The 26,082-nt window shown below is 35.8% G+C and overlaps 2 protein-coding genes across 2 annotated transcripts; both read left to right on the top strand.

Moving 5' to 3' along the window:
* The first annotated feature begins 8,116 nt into the window (after nucleotides 1–8,116).
* Nucleotides 8,117–9,694, top strand: LOC120624038 (lipopolysaccharide-induced tumor necrosis factor-alpha factor homolog). Its single transcript, XM_039890349.1, has 2 exons — nucleotides 8,117–8,436; nucleotides 9,499–9,694. Exons 1-2 carry the CDS (start codon nucleotides 8,117–8,119, stop codon nucleotides 9,599–9,601), a joined length of 423 nt encoding a protein of 140 aa, XP_039746283.1. The 3' UTR covers nucleotides 9,602–9,694.
* Nucleotides 9,695–15,101: 5,407 nt separating this feature from the next.
* On the top strand, nucleotides 15,102–25,660 carry LOC120623749 (lipopolysaccharide-induced tumor necrosis factor-alpha factor homolog). Its single transcript, XM_039889957.1, has 3 exons — nucleotides 15,102–15,251; nucleotides 20,582–20,720; nucleotides 23,873–25,660. The coding sequence occupies exons 2-3, from the start codon at nucleotides 20,587–20,589 to the stop codon at nucleotides 23,973–23,975; spliced, it is 237 nt and encodes a 78-aa protein (XP_039745891.1). The 5' UTR covers nucleotides 15,102–15,251; nucleotides 20,582–20,586; the 3' UTR covers nucleotides 23,976–25,660.
* Nucleotides 25,661–26,082: the final 422 nt, after the last annotated feature.

Below are 26,082 nucleotides of genomic sequence, written 5' to 3'. Positions count from 1 at the left end.
ACTAGATATTTATATATATATATGTATGTATATATCATAAGCACTCAGACCCTGAAAAACAAAAACAAAAACATTGATTTTCATCACACAATCATTTTCTAGTTGTGGGAATCGAACCAACAGCCTCACTCATAAAGCAGTCGCTGCCCACTGCACTATTCGGCTGTCAGCGCCACTATTCTTACTCCGTGATAAAACTGTGTATGAAACGAGTAAAATGTATGTATATATATATATATATAGGACTTCGATATGCTAGATACGCAGTCCCGTACAGCATCTAACAAAAAAGGTCTGTTTTTGGGTTATCTAGTTATCTGCTACTTGCGATACTTCATATTTGCTTCTGCTTGCGACTCCGGTTTTCATGTTTTAGGATAAATGTGGATAAGTATCTACGTGGTATCATACCGAAACCTAGATGTCGATATATCTAGCCACAGCCGAAGCATCTCACAACACCAAAATAAAGAAAATTATAAATTAGAATCCCAATTGCCTACCGGGAACTTTCCTTCGAAGATTACAGCGCTGATGACCGAACTGAGGTGGTCGACAAAAGAAGTATAGCTTTTATATTAATTCAGGGCATATGGAGATAGCTTATATACATTTAAAATTACAGCTAGTTAAATTTGTTTAGTATTGTACTTTGACTTCTGAATCACTGCATTACAATATTAAATATGGCCGCCAAGCGTAAACTTGTGAAGTTAACACTCTTGAAAATACTTTAATTTAGATGACGTAAATGGCACGTGACGTATTCGTCATATTTGCACCACTCAAAGCCACAGTATACTCAGCTCAACAAGAAAGATAAGATTATTATCTTTCTTAGATCAACAGTGTATTAGATATTATGTCGTCCCATACGAAATCTAGCAGAAAAAATGGCCAAGTGTTGATTCTTACCAGGTGGTTATCTGTTGAGGGTTCCAAATTATAAATATGTCTATTATTATAATATAATAAGCGGTGAAAGTCCTTTCTGTAGGCTTCGGTTTCCCTTTCGGGGGGATCGAGCGAGATCTTCGGCAGTCCGGAGTTATGTGCGTTTTATTAATTTTGCAAATAAAATATCACTACATTTAAAGATGAAACAAAATATGGAGAAACCTGCATACCTGAGAGTTCTAAATTTTGAATTCTACAGATTCGAACTTGGCCAGCGTGGTGGGCTTCAACCCTACTTATCCTGAGAGGAGCCCCATCTCTGTAGTGGGCTTGTAGTGTGGTGATACTTATGACACTTATTACGTTATTCCCTTAGTTAAATGTTATATTCGGTCACTTATTGTTTGTCACACGAACTTATTTTACACATAGACTTTTTGACGATCGAATGCAAATCTAGTTTATTTTTTATCAAAGTTATCAATAAAAACAATAAAGCTATGCGAGTCATATCTCTTAGAGTTCAAGTGCTAAGGGCCAGTGCAAACCATGTTTTTAAAACGCGCCTTCGTCGCCTGTTTGTAGCGATACAGTCGCGATACGCACGCAAATCAGACACAGCCTATATATCTATGCACACCTGTATAAATTCAAACTCGCGCTTGCATCGATACAAACGCATGTGTGTAGGTATACAAACGCGCTGGAATACTGCTTTTTATATAAGAACCTCATCAAGAGTAACAAGATGGTGTCGATCGGTCGCTGTTGACACGCGTTTGAATCAATTCAGCGCTATGCTAACGTGCGTGTGAATCATTACAGACGACAGCAAACAACTCTTTAGGATAAACGCGCCGTTCGACCGCGGCGATCGTTTCTAAAAAAAACGTGGTTGGCAGTGGCCTTTAATGATGTTTTTAAATAAGGACGATTTAACAAAATTTTCATACCTAGAATTAGGAAATCCTAAGCATGCTGACTTATACACGAGCTGTTAGCATAGACTACAAGTTACTGCCTATTTGAGCTGCACTAACGCTATAACACTCTTGTGCGCCTTCTAGTATGTTTATAGATATTACACAGCTCATCACTAATCAGTTTATCAATTTGTCAGTTTCAATAAACAAGTGGCAATTGAAATGTTTTGAAGCTTATCATGATCATGATCATGAGTGCCTCATGTCTTATCATTTAAACAATCCTTGTAATGTATACATTTAATAAAAACAAGCGTTAATTTTCTCAGTTAAAATAATTCAAAGAATATAACGATACAATACCTAAGAAACATAATTAATCCTCGCATTAAATGTAATATACTTACCTATACTTCCTATGTATTTTTTATTTGTAATAGCCTAGCATTCCATTATTGATCTGACCGCCCGTGTTCAGAAACTATTTGAACGTAGGTACCTACCTACCAAGTTAAAACTTACAATGAGTAAATAAGCCAATAGATTACATTACAAATCAATACATCTACATTAAAAAGTAGATTGTTTCTTTTATTCCATTACAAGTTAGCCCATGTCTGTAATGACCTGGTGGTAAGTGATGCAGTTTAAGATCGTAACGAGCTAACCTGCCAGGGGATATGTCAAATTTATTAAACTCATACAACGAATCGGTTTTAACGCGTCATCGTACAAGAACGCTCAATTGTTTGGCGGTAGGATGGTATTTAGCCACGTCCAAAGCCTTCCACCAGACGAGACCGGAGAAAATTCAGAAATTATATATTCCTAAATTGCCCCTGCCAGAAATCGAACCCGGCACCGCCCTCACACAAAACCACAGTGCTCACCGATGCGCCAGGGAGATATAATGATATAGAGATCGAGGATAGTTGGAGGATGTGAATAAATGTTGTAATAAGTAAGGATAAAGTTTTGCATTTGCTAAGTGATAGATTGGATTGCGTGGTGTGGTTTCACTGCATTAGCCAAATAGGCTTTCAATCAAGATTAACCTATCTGTCAGCTGATACCGCCCGCTGGACTGCCCTTTGATTGAACAATAATGGCGGATTTACATAAGGTCAGTTAGAATTAAAGTTCAACACGAAATTAAACTTGTTTGAGTGCACACAAAAAACGGTTTTTAAAGATCTTTAAAAATAGCAAGCGTTATGTGAAAAAATGAAAAAATGAAATACTCCCTTCTGCTCGCTACCTTAGAATTAAGAACATGCAGAACCCTCATTCAGCCATTATTGTATGCAGTATGCATACCACGGGATCTTCAGATTGCACCGAACGGTTCAACTGCCATATTTGCGGCCGTAAATGTCGCTCGCGCATCGGCTTATTTAACCATACAAAGAAGTGTCGCTTAGATAGTGTTTGTACCGTCTCTCAAGGCGTACAGGCCATTGATTGATTGTATTGTGTACAAGAACAGTAAAAACGCCCCGCGCGCGTCTCATTTTACACCCGCGGAATGTTGCCAGCTCACAAACTTTTTCCCATTTTCCTACTTTATGTTGAACGGTTAGAATATTAGAGGTAAAATAATTACTGTCAACTGCTAAATGGTATGAAGTGACTAACTGTTTTTTCGAGAAAACAACTTTCTAAGGTGGAGTGGTTTTTGATGCTTCAGTATTAGTCGTGTTCACGGTTTCGGTATGTTCTTAATTCTGTGTTCATTACTCATAAATGTTGTGAAGCGGTTGAATAGTAAAACAATGCTTTTTCTTTTTCTTCTGAATGTGAAATAACTAATGACACAACGATAAATCGCTTTAGAACTCATCAACCGCTATTAAACATTTATAAATAGATTTTAAAATGTTATTTTTGAATTAACACTTGTAATAATACAGTTTAAAAGGTGTGGCACTATGGATTAGGAAGATTACCTACTATTATATAAACGATAGAACGAACGAATATAGTTTTTTGTTACGTCCATCTATGTGAAAATTATGTGATTTTGCTGGTTTTTATTTGTTCTCGAAAGTATTCCAACCTTTTATTTTAGGTGGGAGATGATCTTTGCAAGTAAAGGTTAGAACACGTTAACGTTCAACAGCTATTTTATCATTGTTGTAACTAATCTCCTTCCCTCTCTATGTCTCCCACTTTCTAGGGTCACTGGGAGACATCTTTAATAGTGATAATGTATTCATGCCCATATCTTTTATTGTTTAAGATTATGTCACTGCTTATGGTACTAAATAAAAAAATTAAGTACTCTTAGTTAACGTCCTGCAAAGGCTACTTAGTAGTAATCTTTGTTATTATTATTATTGTTATATTTAGAATTATGTTTGTTATATTTAGAATTATGAATCATTCAGATTCAATATTCCAAAGTCTGTGTGACTTTGAGCCATCCATTGACTAACTCAAAGCCCACGTTGCTTACCCAGCGATATCGACTAATATGTGGTTTCTGCTACAATGCCACTCATTATTTAGTGTTGTTTGTGATAAATTATTAAAAGTGTAATAGGTAAGGTGAAACTAGAGTAGGTTCCCGGGACGGTCATTTGCGATCATTAAAGGTATATGTGTTGTATTCGTGCACGTCATTTAGATCTACCAGTACGATTGAAAAAATCTTTATATTAGGCAACTGATTTGTTAAGGAGGGACTATGTATCAGTTACGGATCACTTACGGATCTGAGACGTGGTCCCTAACTATGGGCGTCATAAGAAGGCTCAGAGTCACTCAGCGGGCGATGGAAAGAGCTATGTAAGGAGTATCTCTACGTGATCAATTCAGAAATTAGGAGATCCGTTATAGAAACAGAGTTACCGACATAGCTCGACGAGTCGCGAAGCTGAAGTGGCAATGGGCGGGGCACATACTCGTAGCTCGGAGAACCGATGGACGTTGGGCTCCAAGGTGGTAGAGTGGCAACCCCGCACCGGTAAGTGCAGCGTTGGTCGACCCCCAACCAGGTGGACAGACTACATCATACGGCCCAGAATCGTGGAGTTTGGAACGCCCCACAAAAGACCTATGTCCAGCAGTGGACGTCAATCGGTTGATTTGATGAATTTGATGACGATGTATCAGTTGGCTGCGTTCTGTATACGGGAGTAAAACCGCAGGGCACAGTTTGTTAACTAATGAAGCGTATAACATAAACAATTTTTTGCTCATATTATACGTCCAAACGAACGTACTTTGTTATCAATATTTCGATAGTGCCTAATCTGATAGTGGCTGAATCAGTGAAGATAGAAAAAAAACTGCCACAGAACATCATTCTTTTGTTCGGAAAGGTAATCGATTGTGATTTAAACCATCGCTCAAACACAATAGTGTCTATAGGCTAATAAAAAATGGATACAAAAAGTAAGTAACTTCCTTTATTACTGTTTTCTTTTTCTCTTTTGGTAGGTTATTACAGTAGATCGCAGGGTTGGTGTTATTTTGTTTCGAACAGATAAATTGTGATCGTCATTTCCTGTAGGTAGCCATAGCCATGATCGATTAAACTGTAGCTGTTGAAAGGTCAGTCGTTGTGTTTCATATCTTTTGTCCAGTATTATCGTACTTTTTACGCAAATGTCCAAAATTTGTATAATTTTAAATTATGCATGTATATATGTGAGTTTCATCGTCATAATTATCATCAATATCAACGGAGATGGCACTTTTTTTTAAATGAGATCGGTTTATAACTGTTTAAAAAAGTAAATGTCATCTAAAGTGTGATAAAATATCTGAGTTATTAAATATAAAACAAGTGATGACTGCTGATTGATGACAACACAAAGAGACAAACAAAAGTTGGATCAATAAATTATCATTCCGTTTATCAGTATGCTTACAATTCTCTTTAATTATTAATATGCTATCTCAACTGAGTGGTGAGTCATAGTATATTGTTTTTAAGAATCGAGTTAATATGCTAGATATGTCATACAGGCTTAATATTTAACACGTCCACACGCGCACACACAACTCGTATTTGCGATGTTAATTCAATACTATTAGCTATGGTTGACAATTATCTTACATCATTAAAATATATACGATATATATACGAGGTATATATACGAGATTCCAATTGAATATATATATATATATATATATATATATATATATATATATATATATTCCAAATTATATATATGTACCCTGTGCACGCCACTGCTGGCCCAGTGCGGATTGGTGGAAGAAGGTGTTGACGACCTCCTTGGCGCATAATGGAAAGGGGATAAGGGAAAGGGGGACAAAGACGTGCAGTCAAGCGATTTAGGGTTTCAGCTCGATGCCACATACAAACCAATTAGGGATATAGGTTTCATATAACTTCCATACACCTAACAGGTTAGCCCGCTATTCAGACGGCATCATCACTTACCATTAGGTGAGATTGAAGTCTAGGGCTAACCAGTGGCGTGCATAGAGGGTATGCGCAAGGTATGCAGATGACATAAAATGAAAAAAATCTCCAGTGCGAGTAAAAAAAACTTAAGTATAGGATTTGTAAGAATTATAAAAAGGCTACCCTCAAGTATTTATAGCTCTGCATACCCTGTGCAAACCCACTATGCCACTGGGGTTAACGTGTGTCGAAATTTAAAAAAAATATGTCCCTAGTATTTATGCTATTCTAAACTATAGGTTTGTAGTTATTCGTACGAGTATGTACGTTTTAATAGAGTACGCCCCACATTTTTGTTTTCTGATTACTTTCCTATTCCTAAGATTGCCTGGCAGAGGTCGCTATTCTAGCGATAGAGCTGCTTTTTGTATCATACTAATTGAAGAGCCTGTTTTTTATTTTATTTACATGTTGTTAAGAACAAATTAAGAGTATAAATAAATGAATAAATACTCTCTTTCCAAGTGACGTTCTGTCTCTAGCAAAATAGTTGAGAGGTTTATCTAATTATTAGAATATTGTAAATCATATTTTTTTGATTAGAATTGGAAAAAAAAGTTCATTTCATCGATTAGCCAAACCTTATCTGATGATTGCGATAAGTCAATTCAAAATAAATACCTTACTTGCTATCTACTTTGACAATTATAAATAAAATCAAGCATTGTTAATTATTAGGATCTTGTATAACGTTACTCCAAAACCATATAACACCGTTGAAGCAAGCTATATTTAATTGCTTGGAACGCCCATAACCCTGAAAACACGACGGACGAAGACGTGCCGCTAAGCGATTTAGTGTTCCAGTGCGATGTCGTGTAAAAATCGATTAGGGGTTTAACTGCCACACTCCCTAACAGGTTGTCTCGCTAATATCTTAGACAGCATCATCACTTATCACCAGGTGAGACTGCAGTCAAGGGCTAACTTGTAGTTAAAACAAAAAAAGTTAGAGAATCGTGCCGGTGATTGAAATTGGTCCCCCGGATAGGGAAGCTGAATCCTCACCATCAAGGCTATAACTACTTCATATTACACTAGATACAGGCTACCTAGTGTGGAGACCAGTAGCAATTGTTTTTTGTAATATTTTTGAAAATAAAGTTTTTTTCCCCTATGCATTATAAATATTATAAGGCATCGAAATATAATTTAAATTTTAATATTCTTTATCATTATTTTGTATTATTTGCAATTTTAATTTGATTTCAGTTATTGATTTAAGATCGTAGTCTGTACATATTTGCTTATACTTATTCACAGTATTGCACGCCCAATAAGCGAAGCGTTGAGGTGGGTATTACTATCAGTTTACGCACATCGAGTGTTTCTCCAACTTAAAATGTCACTTTTTTATTTTTTCTTGCTTTTATAAGTGAATATTTATATAAATAGACAAATGTTGAGAAAAAAGACTATTTAACACTCATGATATTTTTAAATCTCTTTTAATTATTTAAACTAATTAAAAAATTGTTCAAAAAAGTTCTGTCTTGGACGTCCGTGTGTCTGTATGTGCGGATCCCATATCTTGCGGTCACGATAACGAGCAAAATACTTCACTTATCGATTTTTTTTTTTTATCGGCTCCTGTATTTTCAGGAATATAAGCCTATTACTTTTCACGGTTTAATTAGATGTAGTTTTGTTATTTTTTACATATAATCTCAATTTTATTGTAATGAATGAGATTATGAGGCGTGCACTGTTGGATTTTCCAACTATTGTTTTGCACTTTTTGTTTAAATTTTTGTCATTTTTGTCACATGGGTATTTGGCCTGAATTAAAGCATTTATTATTATTATTTATTATTATAAGGGTTTGATTGATGGTTCCTTGTTTATTATTTCAGTGAGAGATATGGACAATAATCCGGGGGTGCAAGCCCATGTATATCCTGGACCGGATCCGCCGCCATACTCCGGCCCAGCACCTGGATCCAGCTACCCAGCGTACGCCGGATACCCGGTTACAAATCAACCACATGTAACCGTGGTACATCCGAATACCACAATTATGCAAGGAGCCACTGTAATTCCAGCTGTGATAGTCACAAACAATATGGCTCCGGGACCTACCCCATACGTTTGTCGGTCATGCAATCAACAAATAGTCACAAGAGTGGAAAGAATCCCTTCAATGAGAACACATTTGTGTGCTGTGCTGCTATGTCTTATAGGGTATGTATCATCATCCGACCAATAACGTCTCACTTTACCAGTTGCGTGCATGAGGGTATGCAATTGTTGGTAAACGTCCCGTGCTTCGGAGAGCATGCTAAGCAATCCCAGTAAAAGTCTACCACTCGATGGTAAGCTCCGCTCCATTGCCTAGCTCCAGTGGTACTGAAAATTTAATAGGAATCCGATACCTAACGATTCTTAGCTGAACTCAGGAATGGAAATTAAAGTATCCGTGAATAAATGAATGAATGAATATACTTTTGTTGTACACCACAGAAAATTCACAATAACATTTGGTTTTGCTACAATTTGGCGGCCTTATCTTAACCAAAGGCGTAGGCGTAAATGCTATAGATAATTGGTAGATGGTACAACTTACCAACATAAATTATATATACAAAAATATTATATATATTCCATAAATAAATATAGATATATGTATAAATATACAATGCAATAGAAATAGAAAAAAAAATTATAAAGAAACATTCAAAAATATATTCGTGATCTGTTATATAATCCGTGACCTATAACGCACGGTACAATTGTAGGTAGGGTATGACATATAGGAAAGCACTATAAATAATCTCGAATCAGTTGCTAGACACAGGCTACATCGCCCATAAAATAGGGATACAAGTGAATAAAAATCAAAATGACACACACTGACTGAATGAGTGATTGACTGCCACGAAATGCAACCTGTCTCTCCGTCTATGAATAACCTTTAAATTGAAATTGAGGAACTTTGGGATTTGCTGTTTTACGTTGTTGTTGTATACGTAAGAACTATACAAAAAGTGTTGGTCAGTCAGTCAGTCAGTAAGTGATATCATAGGTTTGTGATGGCTCAGTAAATAAGAACTGGTTAACCTGTCAAAACCCCTTTTTTTACTAGTTTATTCTTGTAAAAGTAACTTTTGAGTACTTATCTTTATCATTATAAGTATAGATTAAGTTATGGCCGAATTTGTTTACAATTATTATTGATGTATATTGGTCTTTTATCTGTCTTTTACTTATGTGTATCTTCCTCATCTATACCTATTTATTTTCCAGGTTCTGGCCATGTGTGTGTGTCCCGTACTGCGTGGACTCTTGTAACAACGCTGAACATTACTGCCCTAACTGCAGCGCATACGTTGGCTCATACTCTGGATAAATAATTAACTAATGTTCAGTCATTATCTATTGTGTCCCAGTCGGTCGTATCCCCGCAAAAATTTGTCAGCAGACCATTGAATTATAAATGGATCTAAATTCTACAGTTAGATATTAAGTAATCGCTTTATCTCGGCATTATCTGGTCGAAACATTTAAAATATGAATAACTTTTGTCCCTATGTGATATCAAAATTTGTTTGAATTTTTTCAATGAAATAATTACAAAGAAAAAACGTGGTGTTCATGGGAATGAGACGCCTGGCAGATTTCAAACATCAAACTTTATAGAACTTATAATAATTATAAGTACTAAAAAAGTCATACTCAGTAAACTAAAAAAAACAGTTTCGTTACTAAAATAATATTTTATTTAATGCGTTAATTATAATAACAGTTACTGTATGTTAATACATAAGAAGTAAAAATGCAGAAGCGCAGATGGTATGCCATCATACCATCTGCGCTTCTGCATTTTTACTAAACGAATGTCCTACAGTTTGCCCTGGTGGCAGACAGGTCCATTTAATTGCCAAGTCGGGCTATAACTATATGGTTTCTTCCGTTCCTGGGCCATTTCCACAATTGGTTGGTCTGTAACCGTCCGTTGTACGTAAGGCACTGCAGGCAACCGAGCTCAATCCAGAAGCTTAGCAGGCCGCCCAGGTCGCCGAGTGGTTCAAGAAGTGTTGCTAAGGAGCAAAGTTACTGTTACTTTAGTTACTGAGGACTGTCAGTAAATATATGTTATTTAGACGTAGATAATGATAATGAGACAAAGCTTTATCTAAGTTTCAGATTAAGAATAATTAATATCAGAATGATCGGGCGATCACTATAATACGAAAATCCGCAAGGCCTGGGCTACCATGAAGAGTTTAAAAATCGTATAAAGGTCGTGGATAATTTATACAACTATAAATAATACACAGAATGCCCTCAAATCGCATAGACTGCACACTGTGCACAACCGAGCGCAAGACAGCAACAGCAGAAAGCCTAACCTTAACCTAAACTAACTGGTCCAGGCGTCTGCTGTAAGCGAATAGCTCTTGATGCTTGCGATAAGCAAGAAGTAAACCATCGAGTAGCTAGATTGTAGAAAGTTTTGTATGCTTTTTTATGCTGTAACTGTAAAGTGTATTCACGGGGCGGAATGTATTAAATCCTCATATTTGTGCTGTGCGGGAGCGGTTCAGTATAAGTGAGCTGCGACCTTAACTTAAGCAACCTTTTGACATTAAATAGAGAATTATAAATCTACCAGATATGAGGAGTGATTTAGTTGTTTACAATATTTCTTATAAAATGGAACAGTGAGATGAAAAAAACATCAAATTACTTCTAAAAATTGCAACATCTTATGTTATTACTTAATTTTTTTATTAAAGAGTATGAAAATCCATTTGGTTTTATGCAATACAATGACTTGAATGGTTTAATTTCGTTTCTATATAAAGGTGATTCGATACAATAACTTGCAGGGTAAAAATAGGAAGCGTAGCATAGCTAAAAGCACAATGAGCGTCATGTGTACTGAAGAACACTTGAAACTTAAGCAGTTGGTTCGCATTTCCTGTAACAGTGCCTTTAGTGTAAATTCCTTTTATCTCTGTATAACGACGTGTAAACTAATAAAACGCCTTATGCCTGCTTTCACTAACACCTAATTTTAGCAGTTTCCAAGGCATATATCATCCGTTCTCTAATAGTTTTTACCCTAGGGTTAGAATTAATAAAGGATACTTTTTACCTCGACAAGCTCGGATCCTTTGGGATCAGGTATAAAAGTGTTTGACGATTGTACACCATAACTCCGACAAATTATAACCAATTTAAATAATTATTTTTGTACTATAGATGTTATAATATGTGTGTAATTTTGCCCAAACTTTTTGTCGATCTGAATGTGGTTGGAGATAGAGGACAGAACTCCTCAGCGGAAAGCAGCAAACCCCTCATTTAAGGCTGAGCGATACTGAATACTTTAATTATTTTTAGAACTACAACTAAATTGAATGCCGCATCAAAATACAAAATCAAACGCAGACGAAGTCGCGGGCAACAGGCTAGTTATTTATAAATTAAATGATCTAATGAGTAAGCTATTTTAAATAGGGCGCATTTGTTTATTTTAATTACGTGAAACAATCAGTTTCACGTAATGTGTATATGCCTTTTACTTAACAATTATTTATTGTAAAGTCAACATCTCCTGAGGATGCTCCGGTCCATGCACGTCAAACGGCCATTCGTAAGTGACGAGTGTGCGGAGAGGAGGGGGTAGAGACTGTTTTTTTAATGTAATCAATATTTATTATCTGATTATAAAAAACTGTCTAAAGTTTGAGTTCAATACTACTAGGTAGCCAAAGTTCGTGTATCAAGTCAAACGAGGATCTTTTAACGTTTTTTGTTAAAATTAACATCTACTACTTATTTGACCTTGTTAGTCCAGTCATTTAAGCTTAAATAAGGTAAGAATCTCTGAATTCAAGATACTCAGCTGTAAATATGTAAATTTTATTTTATTTTTTATTTTATTTATTAGGTTTACTTACAAACACTTACACTAATACAACCGTTTTTAAAATTTTAACTATTCTATTTAAGTGTAATGTTTTCTTTAAAGTAAACACAGCATATGAAAATATACAATAACACCATAACATGAAAACAAAAGGTATCGTGAATGAGAATATAATAACAACATCTCTACTTATATATTATTATACTTGTATATTGACACCCTGAAAGTTGTAAATATCTCATTTCCTATGGATTGTTGCTATTTGCATTTATTATCAATATATTTTTATTCTACAATAATATTGTAGAATAAAAGATTCTATACAAATTAAAATTACAAAAAAAATCATACGTTGAACCGTTTCCGAGATAGAAGGCGGAGAGCGCGCGGTCACAAGTTGATAAGCCCACGGTGGAATTATAGGAAGCACAATATCAAAATGACTCACTGCTAAGTTCTGACAATCTATAGGTAAAATATACATTTTAAATCATATGATGTTTGTGTGATGGGCATGAATGTTTTTCAGTGTCTTGGTGTTTATATGTATATTCTAAGTATTTATGACATATTATTTATAAAAATATTCATCAGTCATCTTAGTACCCGTAACGCAAGCTACTTTTACTTAGGGGCTAGATGGCGATGTGTGTACTTTCGTAGTATATTTATTTACTATTTAACACCCATATTGCGTAGGCCATAGGCCTCTGTTCACTTAGGAGAGATGATCCGTTATATTTTTGTAGTTCTTTGTGTCCCCGAACGATTTGCTCTGTACGGTTACTTTACGGTATTATTCAAAGTCAAAGTCAAAGTCAAAAATATCTCTATTCAAGTAGGCCCACAGGTGGCACTTTTGATGCGTACATAAGAATTACACGGTAGTGAGATGATGGCGATAACCATATTCGTAAACTTAAAACTAAAGCTACGAGGGTTCCAAACGCGTCCCGGTCTAAGAAGAAGCCCACAACAAACTTAGCCGGGTGTTTTTTTTTTTTTTTTTGTTATCACCATCTCACAATGTCATTTTAAATTATTAGAAGAGAACCTGGTTAGAGCAATAATTTACACCCAAGCTTTTTTATCGTTTACGTAGTCCTTTATACTATAATAGGACTTTTCTATAAGCTTACGTTTAATACAAACTTTTTATCAAGAGCATTACTCATCTCCAGTGTACCTCGTTTCAGCGATGCGCGTTTTATCAACGCATTGTTGCTTTTAACCGATTGTCGTATTTGTAACGCGCGACAAAAGCGATTCAGTACGTAACGAGGGCGAAAGAACAAATTTATTTAATAAGTTTAATTTAGAACGTATGGATGTTGATATTTTTAATAGCATTCTGGCTTCTCCGCTTTCATGAGAAGCTAGAATGCTATACAAAAAGATTTATATATCCATGCGGCGTATAGATTAAGTTTAAACCTATGAGGGTGTTATGTTCAGTCTTTATTGAAACAAAAAAAAAGCCATTCGGTGATAAAATCGCATAATAATTAGTAGATTCAGAATCTCGACTGTAAGATTATTAGGTTGCAAAATTCTTCTTCTTTGCTTCCTACGACTCCCCTTTGGGGTAAAGGGCAGATACAACACTTCTCCATTGCGTTCTGTCTGTGGCCACACGCTTTAGTTCACTCCAGGTAAGGCCAATCTTCTGCGCCTCCGCTTTGGTAGTTACGCCAGGTTTGTTTTGGTCTTCCCCTTTTTCGCTTCTCCTGTGGGTTCCAGTCTTCCAGAGCTTGTCTGGGAACGTTTCACTCCAGGTAAGGCCAATCTTCTGCGCCTCCGCTTTGGTAGTTGCGCCAGGTTTAAATAAATAAATAAATAAATATACTAAGACAATACACACATCGCCACCTAGCCCCAAAGTAAGCGTAGCTTGTGTTATGGGTACTAAGATGACTGATGAATATTTTTAGGAATTATATATAAATAAATACTTAGAAAATACATATAAACACCCAGACACTGAAAAACACTTATGCTCATCACACAAACATTTTCCAGTTGTGGGAATCGAACCCACGGCCTTGGACTCAGAAAGCAGGGTTTGTTTTGGTCTTCCCCTTTTTCGCTTCCCCTGTGTCTTCCAGAGCTTGTCTGGGAACGTGGCTCTGGTTGCTCCGCAGGGACCAATCCACTTCTATTTGCGGCCTTTCTCTATTAGGTACATGGATAACGGACGCGTCAGTGCAAGTGGACTTAGCCTATTGTGGAAGTAAACTCTTGCAAGTCTGATATGAATTATGATTGATGCCGCTTATTAAGACCAGCTCGGTCCTTGGCTTTTTTTCAACTAGAAAACCCTGGATATTAAATAAATATACTACGACAATATACACATCGCCATCTAGTCCCAAAGTAAGCGTAGCTTGTGTTTTGGGTACTAAGAAAATTGATGAATAATTTTTATGAATTATTTACATAAATACGTATAATATATAGATAAACACCCAGACACTGAAAAACATTCATGTTCATCGCACAACTCCATTCTCATTGTCCAGTTGTGGGAATCGAACCCACGGCCTTGGACTCAGAAAGCAGGGTCGCTGCCCACTGCGCCAATCGGCCTAATTCTATGTACTTTTTGGTCTCAGTAAAAGTATATCCATTCATTCAGTCATTCATCATCAATATTCTATAACAGTCCTCTCCAACAAATAAAAGGCCTATAAAGGCCTCTCTCAAGAAGGGTTTGCCCATAATCATCACGCGGTGCGGACGGGTTGGTGATCGCAGTTAATGGTAGTAGTAGAGGACGCTGCTGCTCACTCTCCGTTATATTCCCTTGGTCGCCTCGTACGATACCCGCGGGAAAAGGCGGGGTGACAACTGTATTCTGTCACAACACGGCAAAATATAAACATCAATTTATAATATAATCATCAGCAAATCATGAACTCTTATCGTTATTTAATCTTAATGGTACTCCAGCCGGTAAATTGTGTATCATAGGAATGTATTGAGTCCGATGACTAACCTCGAAGGCAAGCGGATTATTTTTAGTTGACTGTTACTTTTCTGTCGGCGTGGTCGTTTAGTCCGTTGGTAATTGACATTGTGTTCAGTGTTTTCTGTTAAGTTTATTAGTTACATCGCGAAAAAGGTAATTATTTGCATTATTTTTAGTACATATTTTTTTTAAACTGTAGGTGAAAATTTAAACGTATTCGTATGGATGGGATTTTATTTGTAAATACGTGGTAATTACATAGTGTACGCAGGTGGAACGATGGTACATTTTGTACTTTCTCCAAACGGGTAAACACTAAACAATCTTTGTATCTATAGTCACCTACCTGTTGAGTGCGCAGACATTTGAGGTTATATCTGATGAAAATTATTAGATTTCTTTAAGATTGATCGCTTTGCAGAAACCCCCTATTCATATATGAATGTGTGTATTATTGTGGTTCTTAAAAGGGTGGACTAATTTATCTTTATCTTTATATTTCTTGTGTGCGTGTGTATGTCATTGAACTCCTCCTAGACGGCTGGACCGATTTGAATGATTTTTTTGGTATACATTTGGGTGGCACCCTGGATGGTTTAGATTCACAAATTATCCCGACAGATGGCGCTGGGGTCCGCTAGTAGTTCTTTAAATTAATAACTATGGTTTGGTTTGATAAATAAATCTTTGTTTAGCAGTTTGAGCATAGTCAGCTCTTTTCTTAGCTTTAATCATATCAAATTCAATCTTTATTTCCTAAATGTGGTACAGTAGTGATGTTCGTTTTTATTAATATGCTTAAAACGTGCCATAGGAATATGACTTCATTAAGTGCATAAAGTAAATATTAATATTGCTTACTGCCAATAGCGTGGTTAGAAATTAGATACACCATGTGAAGAATGACACCGCATTTGTGACCTTGACCTGACGCTGCACTTAGAACATTTTCCAGATTAACCAAACCTTCCACAATTTACAGCAAATGTGTCGAGTTTGGGTTCATTGATTTGATCATGATAGATACATGGTAACCACTATTACTGCATCCCCACTAATTATATTGACACCTCAATAGTTCACTATTAAATTGAAAAACAAATATTTAACTTTGTATCTATGGTAGTTGAGTAATGATAATGTAAGTAAAAATTATAGTCTATTTTGTGATGAAGAAATACCATTCGTATGATACAAATTAAATGATTTTTGGCTTAACTGTGTGAATAAATTAGTTTTTTAGAAGTAGAATAGAATGAAATATAAAACATTTACTGCAACAAATCACAAGGAAAACAGTAATATTATATATTATATACTAAAGTAGTGATGAAGTAGGTGTTTGCTGGTTTAAAACACGGCCTTGATTCTGTGGCATCAAAATGCCATCATGTAACTCATTTCATAACGAACGTATCTAATTTGTGACAGCTCTTTACACATTGACTGTAAGACACAATTCGTGTTAAAGATAAAATTAAAGAATAACAGTTTTTATTTAATTTAATCAAATTCCGTAGAAAACAACAGCGTTTTTAATTTTTAAGATTGTGGTCAATATCAGATAGTAATTAGGTATCTCTTTGTCGACATCTCTGGCGCAGCGGTAAGCGCTGTGTTTTAAGTTGGAGGTCCCAAGGCAGGGAAGATTTAAGAATTTATTATTTCCGAATTTTCTCTGGTCTGGTCTGATAGGAGGCTTCGGCCGTGGCTAGTTACCATCCTACCGACAAAGACGTGCCGCTAAGCGATTTAGCGTTCGGGTATGATGTCGCGTAGAAACTGATTAGGGTTAAATACAACTGTCATACTCCCTAACAGGTTAGCCCACTACCATCTTAGAATGCATCATCACGCTTCGGACGCACTTAATTTTGATGAGGATCAGCGGATGACGAAATTTCTGGAGGAACAATAGCAAATCAATGGCAAAAAGTTTAAGTGTTTAGTAAACAATTTGCTACGTTGCTTTTCAAACATTAAGTATATTTAGTAGAGTATCGAGTGAGTTTTTAAGAATGATATCATAATATGGCTGCTACCAAACCTTGGTGCAGAAGGGTTAGTTTTTTTTTTATTACGCAAACTGATGTAGTATTCTTCGCATCCTGAAACTCGCATGAGTTTATTTGGACGCTGCACATTCCTCTAAAATCTAATAGGTTTCAATATATTTTGTTATGATTATATGGTAAAGAAGGTATGCAACACAACCTAAAGAAAAGCGTTCACTTCAATGAATCGACAACTTAATGATAAATAGATTTCTATTGATTTCACTGAGTCGACTACATGGCAATAAGTTTTAACAATATTCTCTTGAGAATCTGAACGAAAATAGGACTATCGCAACTGACCCTTTTAAAGAAAAATAGAAGTTACTAAGTTAAAATTGGTGACCGAGTAAATTTATTGCTAGACTCCATATTTTCTTGAGTAGGATAAAAATAAATTTACTTTCGTCGGAATGGGACGGGCCAAATTAACGACTTAATAAAAATCAACCTCCTTGTTTGTACTCGTATGGTTGTACCAAGAAACAATGGTTTTATTGTGGTAATAAGAAGTCCTTATAGTTATAGATTGGGGATATAAAAGATTTAGTAACTGACAGTACATTTAACAATGGTTTTTCCAAATTTTAAGTGCGGTGGAAACATAACACACATAAAAACAATACCTACCTTATACATGCATACAGCACCAAATAAGTTTTACTAAACTTTCAATGGGCAGGGCACATAGCTCGGTGAACCGATATACGTTAGGGTCTTAAGGTGCTGGAATGGCGACCCCGCACCGGTAAACGCAGCGTAGGTCGGTCGACAACGCGGTGGACAGATGACATCAGGCGAGTTGCTGGGTGCCGCTCGAGGCAAACGGCCCAGGACCGTGGATTGTGGAACTCCCTACAAAAGACCTATGTCCAGCAGTGGACGTCCATTGGTTGAAATGATGATGAAACTTTTAATAGTTTTTTCAAGAAATTTTCATCTCATTTAATTTCGTACTGCTTTGGAATATTGATATAATTGAACAGATATTGCGAACAAATCTTTTACATAGGTACGATAAAGCGTATGAGTTTAATATAACTCCCGTAGCCTTACCAGGTTAGTCCGCTAGTATCTTTAATGGTATCACTTAAGACCAGATGAGATTGCATTCAAGGTCTACTAGCTAAAGTAGTGAAATAAAAGACAATCCACTATTCTCTCGTAATACCGGATGAAGCTTACCGCAAACCTATTAAAAGAATTTCTTGATAGTACTTACCTCGGGAGTACGAAATTAAATGTGAAGGTCGATTATAACGTCATACATGTAAAAGATAGTTTTGTTAAGCGGAAGAGTTTTAATATTGGAACATTTTTGACAGCCAATAAAGTGCTGACTATGTGTGATGGTGGGAACACAAATCACTAAAGTAAATTTAATTGACAGTTCTTAAAGTGGTGTTGTCCTTTTCACACTGTACCAAGGAACACTATGTTAAGACCTGTCAATTCATTTGCCAAAGGGTTCAGCTGCCATATTTGCGGGCATAAATGTCGCTCGCGCATCGGCTTATTTAACAATAAAGAAAGTTTCGCTTGTGCCCGTTAACACTAAATCTAGGCATCGCCTAAATATAATGATTTAAAATACTATTGAGAAAAAATACTTTTCACCAACTCTTGGTAACTATTGGTTCTTGTGGTACGGTTGATGCCTAGGAATCTCCTTAGATTAGGCGTTACTTCTTTAGGCATTGCCTTGTTCTTCGTTAGTACGGGTATTAGACAGTGTTTGAATCATCTCTCATGACGTATCTAAGGCCAATGACGTTAAGACACATTCAGTTTAGTTAAGTGATTTATGATTACCCACGGGCAATTAAGAATATTACTATCGCCTAAAGCAGAACGTATAATTTTGATATTTTGACGTTTTGTTTCAGAATTATAATCCTTATTTTTAGTGAGTCAAGGTATATACTATCACTTTCAAATAATAATGCTTTAGGAGATGGTAGTACCTAAGCCCTCTGGGCAACCTCAAACGCTGTGGCTGTTTGATGAGTCTTTATGTTTGTCTAATGGGTGGGGGTAGAATTAATATCTACACGTCATTAGCAAATTGGCGTTGAGCGACAGATAGATATAGATAAAAGTAAGTGCCCTTATTAGTATATAAGGGTATTAACCTAACTGTTAATTTTAATGTGTGTATAAAAGTTTTTCTTTCTTTCTATCTTTATTAATGACCTAAGGAATCCTATAAAGTGATATTTTTCATTTAGTTTTTTTTATTCCATTGGTAGTTAGCCCTAGCTTTACCCTTAAGGGATATAGCAGTTATTTTAAACCCATACGCCAAATCGGTTTCTATGCGGCATCTTACCTAATCACTGAATCGCTTGGCGTAATGCCTTTGTCAGTAGGGTGCAAGGTACAGCAAACTCTCCGACTAGACCAGACCGGAGAAAACTCTGAGACAGTGAATTTCTAAATCTTCCTACAGCACGGCTAGCATGGGCAGGAGTAAATTTTCTCCCCGAGAAAAGGATAAAAATTTATCTTCTCCCACAGCTTTATCAACTCTGGAATCACTGGCGCACAAGTAGTAATAATATCCAAACAATACATGTGTAATGATAAACGGGGATCAACTTCACTATAAATTTGTAGTTACACAAGTAAAAACCGCTATGACCGAGATGATGTCATGGTGCTTACTGAAAATGGTGAATAGTAATATTAAGGTCGTATATAATATCTGCGTTTATATTTGGCATTAAAAAAAAGCAAGGTTTAATATTGAAATCGCTTGAATGAGTACTGGCTAGACTATCAATTCTTTTTTTTAAATGTGTGTTCTGATATAACTCGGTCACTTATAGATGGATTTAAAATATTTAACCAAAGTCGGTTTTTTTTCTTGTTATTTGTAAGGTCCTACATAAGACTTCGCATCGATCAAATACATATTAAAAACTCATTTATTTCAAGTAGGCCTCATTACAAATGTCAAATAGGTATGACAAGTTAGCCTGTGTGAAGCTAAAGAAGTGAAGTTTTCTAGGCTCGTGTGGGGATTAGAGTCATCTTCTTTTCAGTCGGTTTGCCCATGTTAGAGCGGTCGTGATCGCCATTTTAATGTTGTGTACGCTTGACTATCCGTAACCACTCTCATTGGTAGCGGCCTTTATTGCACACTCATGTAAGGGGTTGGCTACTGCAGCTTTTATTTGGTCTGCCCACCTAATGAACGATTATCCCTGTGCTCTGTTGCTTTCGACTCTTCCTTGGACTACTAAACGTTCGATGGAGACATTGTCTTCCCTTGATACGTGACCAAAGAATGTGAGAATACGAGCCTGTACAATGAATAGACTAATAATGGATTAGAGTAATGCTTGTGTAATTTATGTAATCTTCTACCATTTTTTTATTGTGATGATAAGACAATTCGGATTAGGACCTATCAATTTTTTTTTCTAGTGAAAATGAACGTGGTTGCCGTTGGACCGAAACCTTCAACACTGGTCTGCCCCTCATGCAGAGCTAGCGTGGTCACCAGAGTAGACCACAAGGCCACGACAAAAACCCACATAATAGCGTTGGTGCTGTGCCTATTCCTGTAAGTATTATTATTTGCACAATAACAGGCCTTTGCTAGAAGGACCAATCAGCTTGTTGGGAGATAAAGTGATAAGATTATCACTTTATTGTTGTTTACTGAAGTAAGCATAATTAAGTAGATTACATCTATAACATACTTAAACATACAGACATAATATATTCCAGGAGGAAAGATTTGTTTTTTTTGTTTTTTAGTAATTAACAACGTTTTTAATTATTCTTTTACAATTACGAAGATAGTTTGTCTTAAATGAATAGTTATATTTTGGTTGTAGTAATAATACGATTTCAGCCTGAAATGCGCCGCTGTCAAAGTAATACGTGACTTCATTTCACCTTAAATTCTAATACAGCTTTTTTTATCATAGCAATTTTTTTTGATACACAGTTACAGTTATTCTTGTAGAAGTATTGGCACCATGAAATAGTTTGCATACAAGTATTTCATTATTCTAACCGCTTTCGACCGAGTATTGCTCAAGTTAAGTCAACATCTTTTATGATGAGGGAATTTGGCAAAGTATCGTACCTGACCTACTAAGTACAATATAATCTACACCTAAATCTATACTTTGTTATTAAAAGGTTATTTTAACTATTTTTATCGCTCCACACTAAGTATCGAGCCTTTAATAAAAAATTTCAATAAGGTTTTAAAAATATTTTACTAATTCGGCGGTAAATACTCTATTGGTATGATATCAAAAATTGTAAACTACTTCAATCAATTGTCAAGGCGTAGGTATCATCGAAATTCGCAGAAGCCTCTCGGCCGAGGAACCCGGTGACCTTGAGTTACCAAGCGTGACGGCTTGTCGCTAAAGGCAATGTTTTGAATTCGATATTAACACTTTCCGTATTTAGCTGACAATAGCCAAACTAAAGAATCAGAATATTAAATCCTTTATGTGTCTAAATAGTCTAGTCAACAAGTGCCTTTTGGACCAACTTTTTTCAGCAGTCTCCAAAAATTATGATCGAGGTGTCATTCGATTTGGAATGACATCTAGATGATTTTTGAAAAAAATGAAGATCCGCTTGTAAAAATTATAAAGTTATTGACAAATAACTTAAAAAAGGGGGGTTTTGGTATTTTGCAAATATCTCAAAATCTAATAAAGATATTTCAAAACTAATTCTTGATTTCCGGAATTGTAGGATCAATATTTTTATTTTAAAAGATCAGTCTTTGAACAGTGCATGTTGCTATTGGTGTATTATGGCTCCGAAACGTTTGCCAATTGTGGGTAGAAAGGTCAATTATTCAACAAATGACGGAGCTATACTCGGAGTATCATAACAAATTAGGAGATCCTTAGAAGAACAAAAGTAACGAAAGTTGAGATAATAATGATGTAAGCATTGTTTTTTCTCTATGTCCAGATGTCGGCCGTTTCCACTTACCCCATATTAATATATGTGGCATAACGTCAGATTAGCTATGCAATATTTTGTCTTACTTCAACTGACAGCAGCTTTCAAAAGTCAGAGCGCGAAAATATAACATTGCAAAGTATTCAGATTAAGGGCCGCAGTCCCACCGATTTCAACAAATAGTAGGACTACCAGCTGCGTGCATAGAGGTTATGCACAGGGTATGCAGATGATATAAAATGTAGAAAATCTCCAGTACGAGTTGTAAATACTAAAGGGTAGGCTTTTTATAACTCTTACAATACCTATTCTAAGGTTTTTTATAACTCGTACTGGATATTTAAAATCATCTGCATACCCTGTGCATACCCTCTATGCACGCCACTGAGGACTATGGTGGTCATGGCCCTCAGCAATTTCAGGGTGACAGGCCATATTATGATCTAATATTCTGGACATGAATAAAAAATATATATTTCCTGCAAAATTGCTTGGCGGGTGTCATGGCAGCATTCGTGACGTCGTAGACAAATTAAAGCTTTGGTAAGATCTTGTTCTGTAGCTAAATATTATTGATTTTGGTGATGATAACAAAAAGCCGCAAATTATAGTCTGAAATCACAGATTACTTGATATATGAAGATATTTTCGAAGTTCAAGCGGTACAAAGTTATATTTATATAGAGGTGACGTCATAATTATGAATTCGGCGTGTCACCTGTCATGGCGGATCGCTAGATTTTGCACTTTTATTTATTGCAATTAACTACCAACCTCACTTCGAATATAAATAAAAATACGTTTTTCAGAATACATGAATAACATATCACTGGATAAATAAAATATTTTAGATTCCTATTTGCTGAGTATTACAATACTTTTTTATTGCAGTAATACACACCGTCGTATCATGTGTAACTTGCAAGGCAACGGTTGTTTGGACTAAAATACGTAGGTATATATAGTAGGTGCCTTCAATTACACGTCGCGTACTCCTATTAAGTGGGCTAGATATCAAGAGCTAACCTTGCAACCCAATTGGTGATAGCATAATTACTGCTGAGAACTTAGAAGCATATACACTACTTAACTGCCTCGTTGGGTTAGAGGTTAGAATGTTCAATTATGACGGAATGTGACGACGGATCAGAATGTACGTGTCGTAAAAGGCAATTAAGGGTACATAACAGAAAACGAGCAGCAGCGTTCTCTGTGCTACTACTATTTACTGCGATTTCCAAACCGTCAGCCCAGCGTTGTGATTATGGACAGACTTTAAGTCCAGCAGAGGACTGCCATAAGATATTGATGACGCATGGTTTCGATACCACCAGGTAAGGCCATAAAATCTTTGGGATTTTTTTTTTTCTGAGAAATTCTCAGTACCAACATGGAGTACAACATGGACTAGATAATTTTCCACTCGTGTGCGACGGAAAGCATGTTAAACCATAGTTTATGGATCACCACTCTAGTATTTTGAAACCTCAACATCCCAATGCTCGTCTCAAAGGCTTTCAAAGCTATGTTCTCCACTCATTGCCACTCAAACTTTTCTTCTCGTTAAGCTATGTTACTAAGTTTAACTATACGAATCTCCTTTCGGATTTCATAATAGAGATACACCAAGCATAGCTCTCTTCATTGCCCGTTTTGTGACTCTGTGAGACCTTGTGACGCCTATCTGGAGCGATCATGTGTGATAATCTCATTTCTTCGCCTAATTTAGTTGCTATGTACCCACGATATTTTCAAGAATACTTGTGATTTTTTCAGATGCTGGCCGTGCGTTTGCGTTCCTTACTGCATGGACTCTTGCCAAAACGCCGATCACTACTGCCCTAGTTGTAACGCCTACCTCGGATCTTATCAAGGATAGCGGTTTTTATACTATTCGAACATTGAATATCATTTAGTTCTAAACAATTTTTTCAATAAATGAAATTAGATCTATTAATATCATTGTGTAATTACAATAGGAGTTCCTTGAGGTTTTGTTTTCATTAAAGTTATCCAAGAATGAAAATGATGCATCAATCAATGATCTGGCGCCATATAAATAAACCGAATTTAAATATATTTACAAAGTCAATTGAAAGGCTGGAATAAGGAAACGGTCTTTTAAGTTCTTAAAGGGCAATTAAATACTTTTATTATTTATTTCCGATTTGCAATATCAATAATAGCACTTATTTTTATGACAATAATATAAATGTTGTCTCTAATCGGGTTTATCGTCAGAATATGATTGAATCATCCAAATAGAGTTATTATACTTACCACAGCGATAACATTTTACAAGTATACATTTATGATAAAGGTTTTTTTTACTTACCGTAAAAGCAATAAATGAATCTGGTAAGAAATAGCATACCTGCTCAGTTTTCTAATACAAAAATAAATAAAAATGTAATTAATGAATCTATTGTGCGTTATCTTAATAGGTATTCCTTCATTGCTTCTGATAATAAACACATTTGGAAGCGTTGAAGATAGTAGACCTTTCCGTTCTCCTCCTCTTCCAAGTTCTATATTTTATGTGTATAAAATACGTATACGTTCCTTTCATTACCTCTGATTAAACTATGAAAGTAAATTATAAAATGTAAAATAACTTTTTCCTTATAACTAATCAGCAACAGCTGAATTAAGTCTTAAAGGTTATTCTCAATCAATTATAATTTAAAAGAAATAAGATTTTTTTTTTCATGTAATTATTTCGGCCGATTTTATTATGTAAATTCTATATTTGTTTAATTTATGATAACGTCTTGAGTTTTGCAAAATCTAATATTTTCTCCCAAATTAATGTAGACACTAAATTGATTATTTGGAATATGTTAAAGCGCAGTTCAGCATAGAAGTATCGCTTAGGTTTTTTTTAAATTACCATGGTGAACATTGTCAGCGCTAACCAATGCAGCTTGGGTATAAGCCACCTCTGTCATGGAAGAGAGATATTAAACCCACCACACTACTCCAATGGCTAGCGAAAATTACAAGGTGCAAATTCCGTCATGTCTTATTAATTACATGCCTTTTGCAATAGTGGAAAACATGGCAGTAGGCTTACTGCCATCGCTATAAGCAGTATTATTTTGATATTGTTCACGGTATGATTCAGAATTAAATTTTAAGGCTTTAAGATTTCTGATTTTGTGACAATATTATTATGTACCCTATGCACTGCGTAATACCGTGCGTTATTTTTTAAATTCCATGCTCTATTCTCTGAGAGCCAAGGCCCAACCTCAGCGTCAAATCTGCGTCCTTAGTGGCGTTCGAGTTTGCGTCTAGCATGTGACCAATCATAAGAAGCGTACGATCGAGCAAGACTTGTGATTGGCTGCACGCAGGTTGGACGCGGCATTGTGGCCATAGCTTAAGAGCTCTACCATTAATTGCAGCTATTACCCCATAATGTATAACAAATATTTTTGATTTTGAATTGTTATTATGTGAAACTAGCAACTTGATGTAAAGCATTTATTTGTGGTAAACGTTACATAGTGTGCTAGGATATCTATTGTTAAGCATTTAATATTAAATCTTATTAAATATTTATTTTCTTTTTTATTGATAAACGTGGTAGTAAATAATGGTTACACCAATAGCAATTCATTCTATGACGTAGTTGGGAGCATTGGCACTGATTCCGGCAATGAAAATAAGTTAAGTGAAAAAACGCTTGTTAACAATTTCACAAAAAAAGAAATTTGCTGTATCGTCTACTGTTAAGAAAATAAATGATCCGGTACGATGCGACCCCATTCATAACCTCCTCCTTTTTTATGTCGGTTTAAAATACGACTATTACTCGAATTTGACGGCTGATTGACGCAGTGGGCAGCGACCCTGCTTTCTGAGTCCAAGGCCGTGGGTTAGATTCCCACAGCTGGAAAAAGTTTGGGTGATGAACATTAATGTTTTTCAGTGTCTGGGCGTTTATATGTATAAGGAAGTATTTGTGTAAATTATTTGTAAAG

This window comes from Pararge aegeria, chromosome 5 (assembly GCF_905163445.1).
Source record: "Pararge aegeria chromosome 5, ilParAegt1.1, whole genome shotgun sequence".
Lineage (NCBI taxonomy): Eukaryota > Metazoa > Arthropoda > Insecta > Lepidoptera > Nymphalidae > Pararge > Pararge aegeria.
The sequence above is the reverse complement of the archived record's forward strand: the minus strand, read 5'-3'. Positions and strand labels throughout refer to the sequence as shown.

What these genes read in the sequence shown, in the direction of transcription:
- LOC120624038 (XM_039890349.1), top strand. Translation starts at nt 8,117, where the DNA reads ATGGACAATAATCCGGGGGTGCAAGCCCATGTATATCCTGGACCGGAT. An exon ending in GTGCTGCTATGTCTTATAGG is followed by an intron (nt 8,437 to 9,498) that starts GTATGTATCATC and finishes TTTATTTTCCAG; the next exon opens with GTTCTGGCCATGTGTGTGTG.
- LOC120623749 (XM_039889957.1), top strand. Translation starts at nt 20,587, where the DNA reads ATGAACGTGGTTGCCGTTGGACCGAAACCTTCAACACTGGTCTGCCCC. An exon ending in TTGGTGCTGTGCCTATTCCT is followed by an intron (nt 20,721 to 23,872) that starts GTAAGTATTATT and finishes TGATTTTTTCAG; the next exon opens with ATGCTGGCCGTGCGTTTGCG.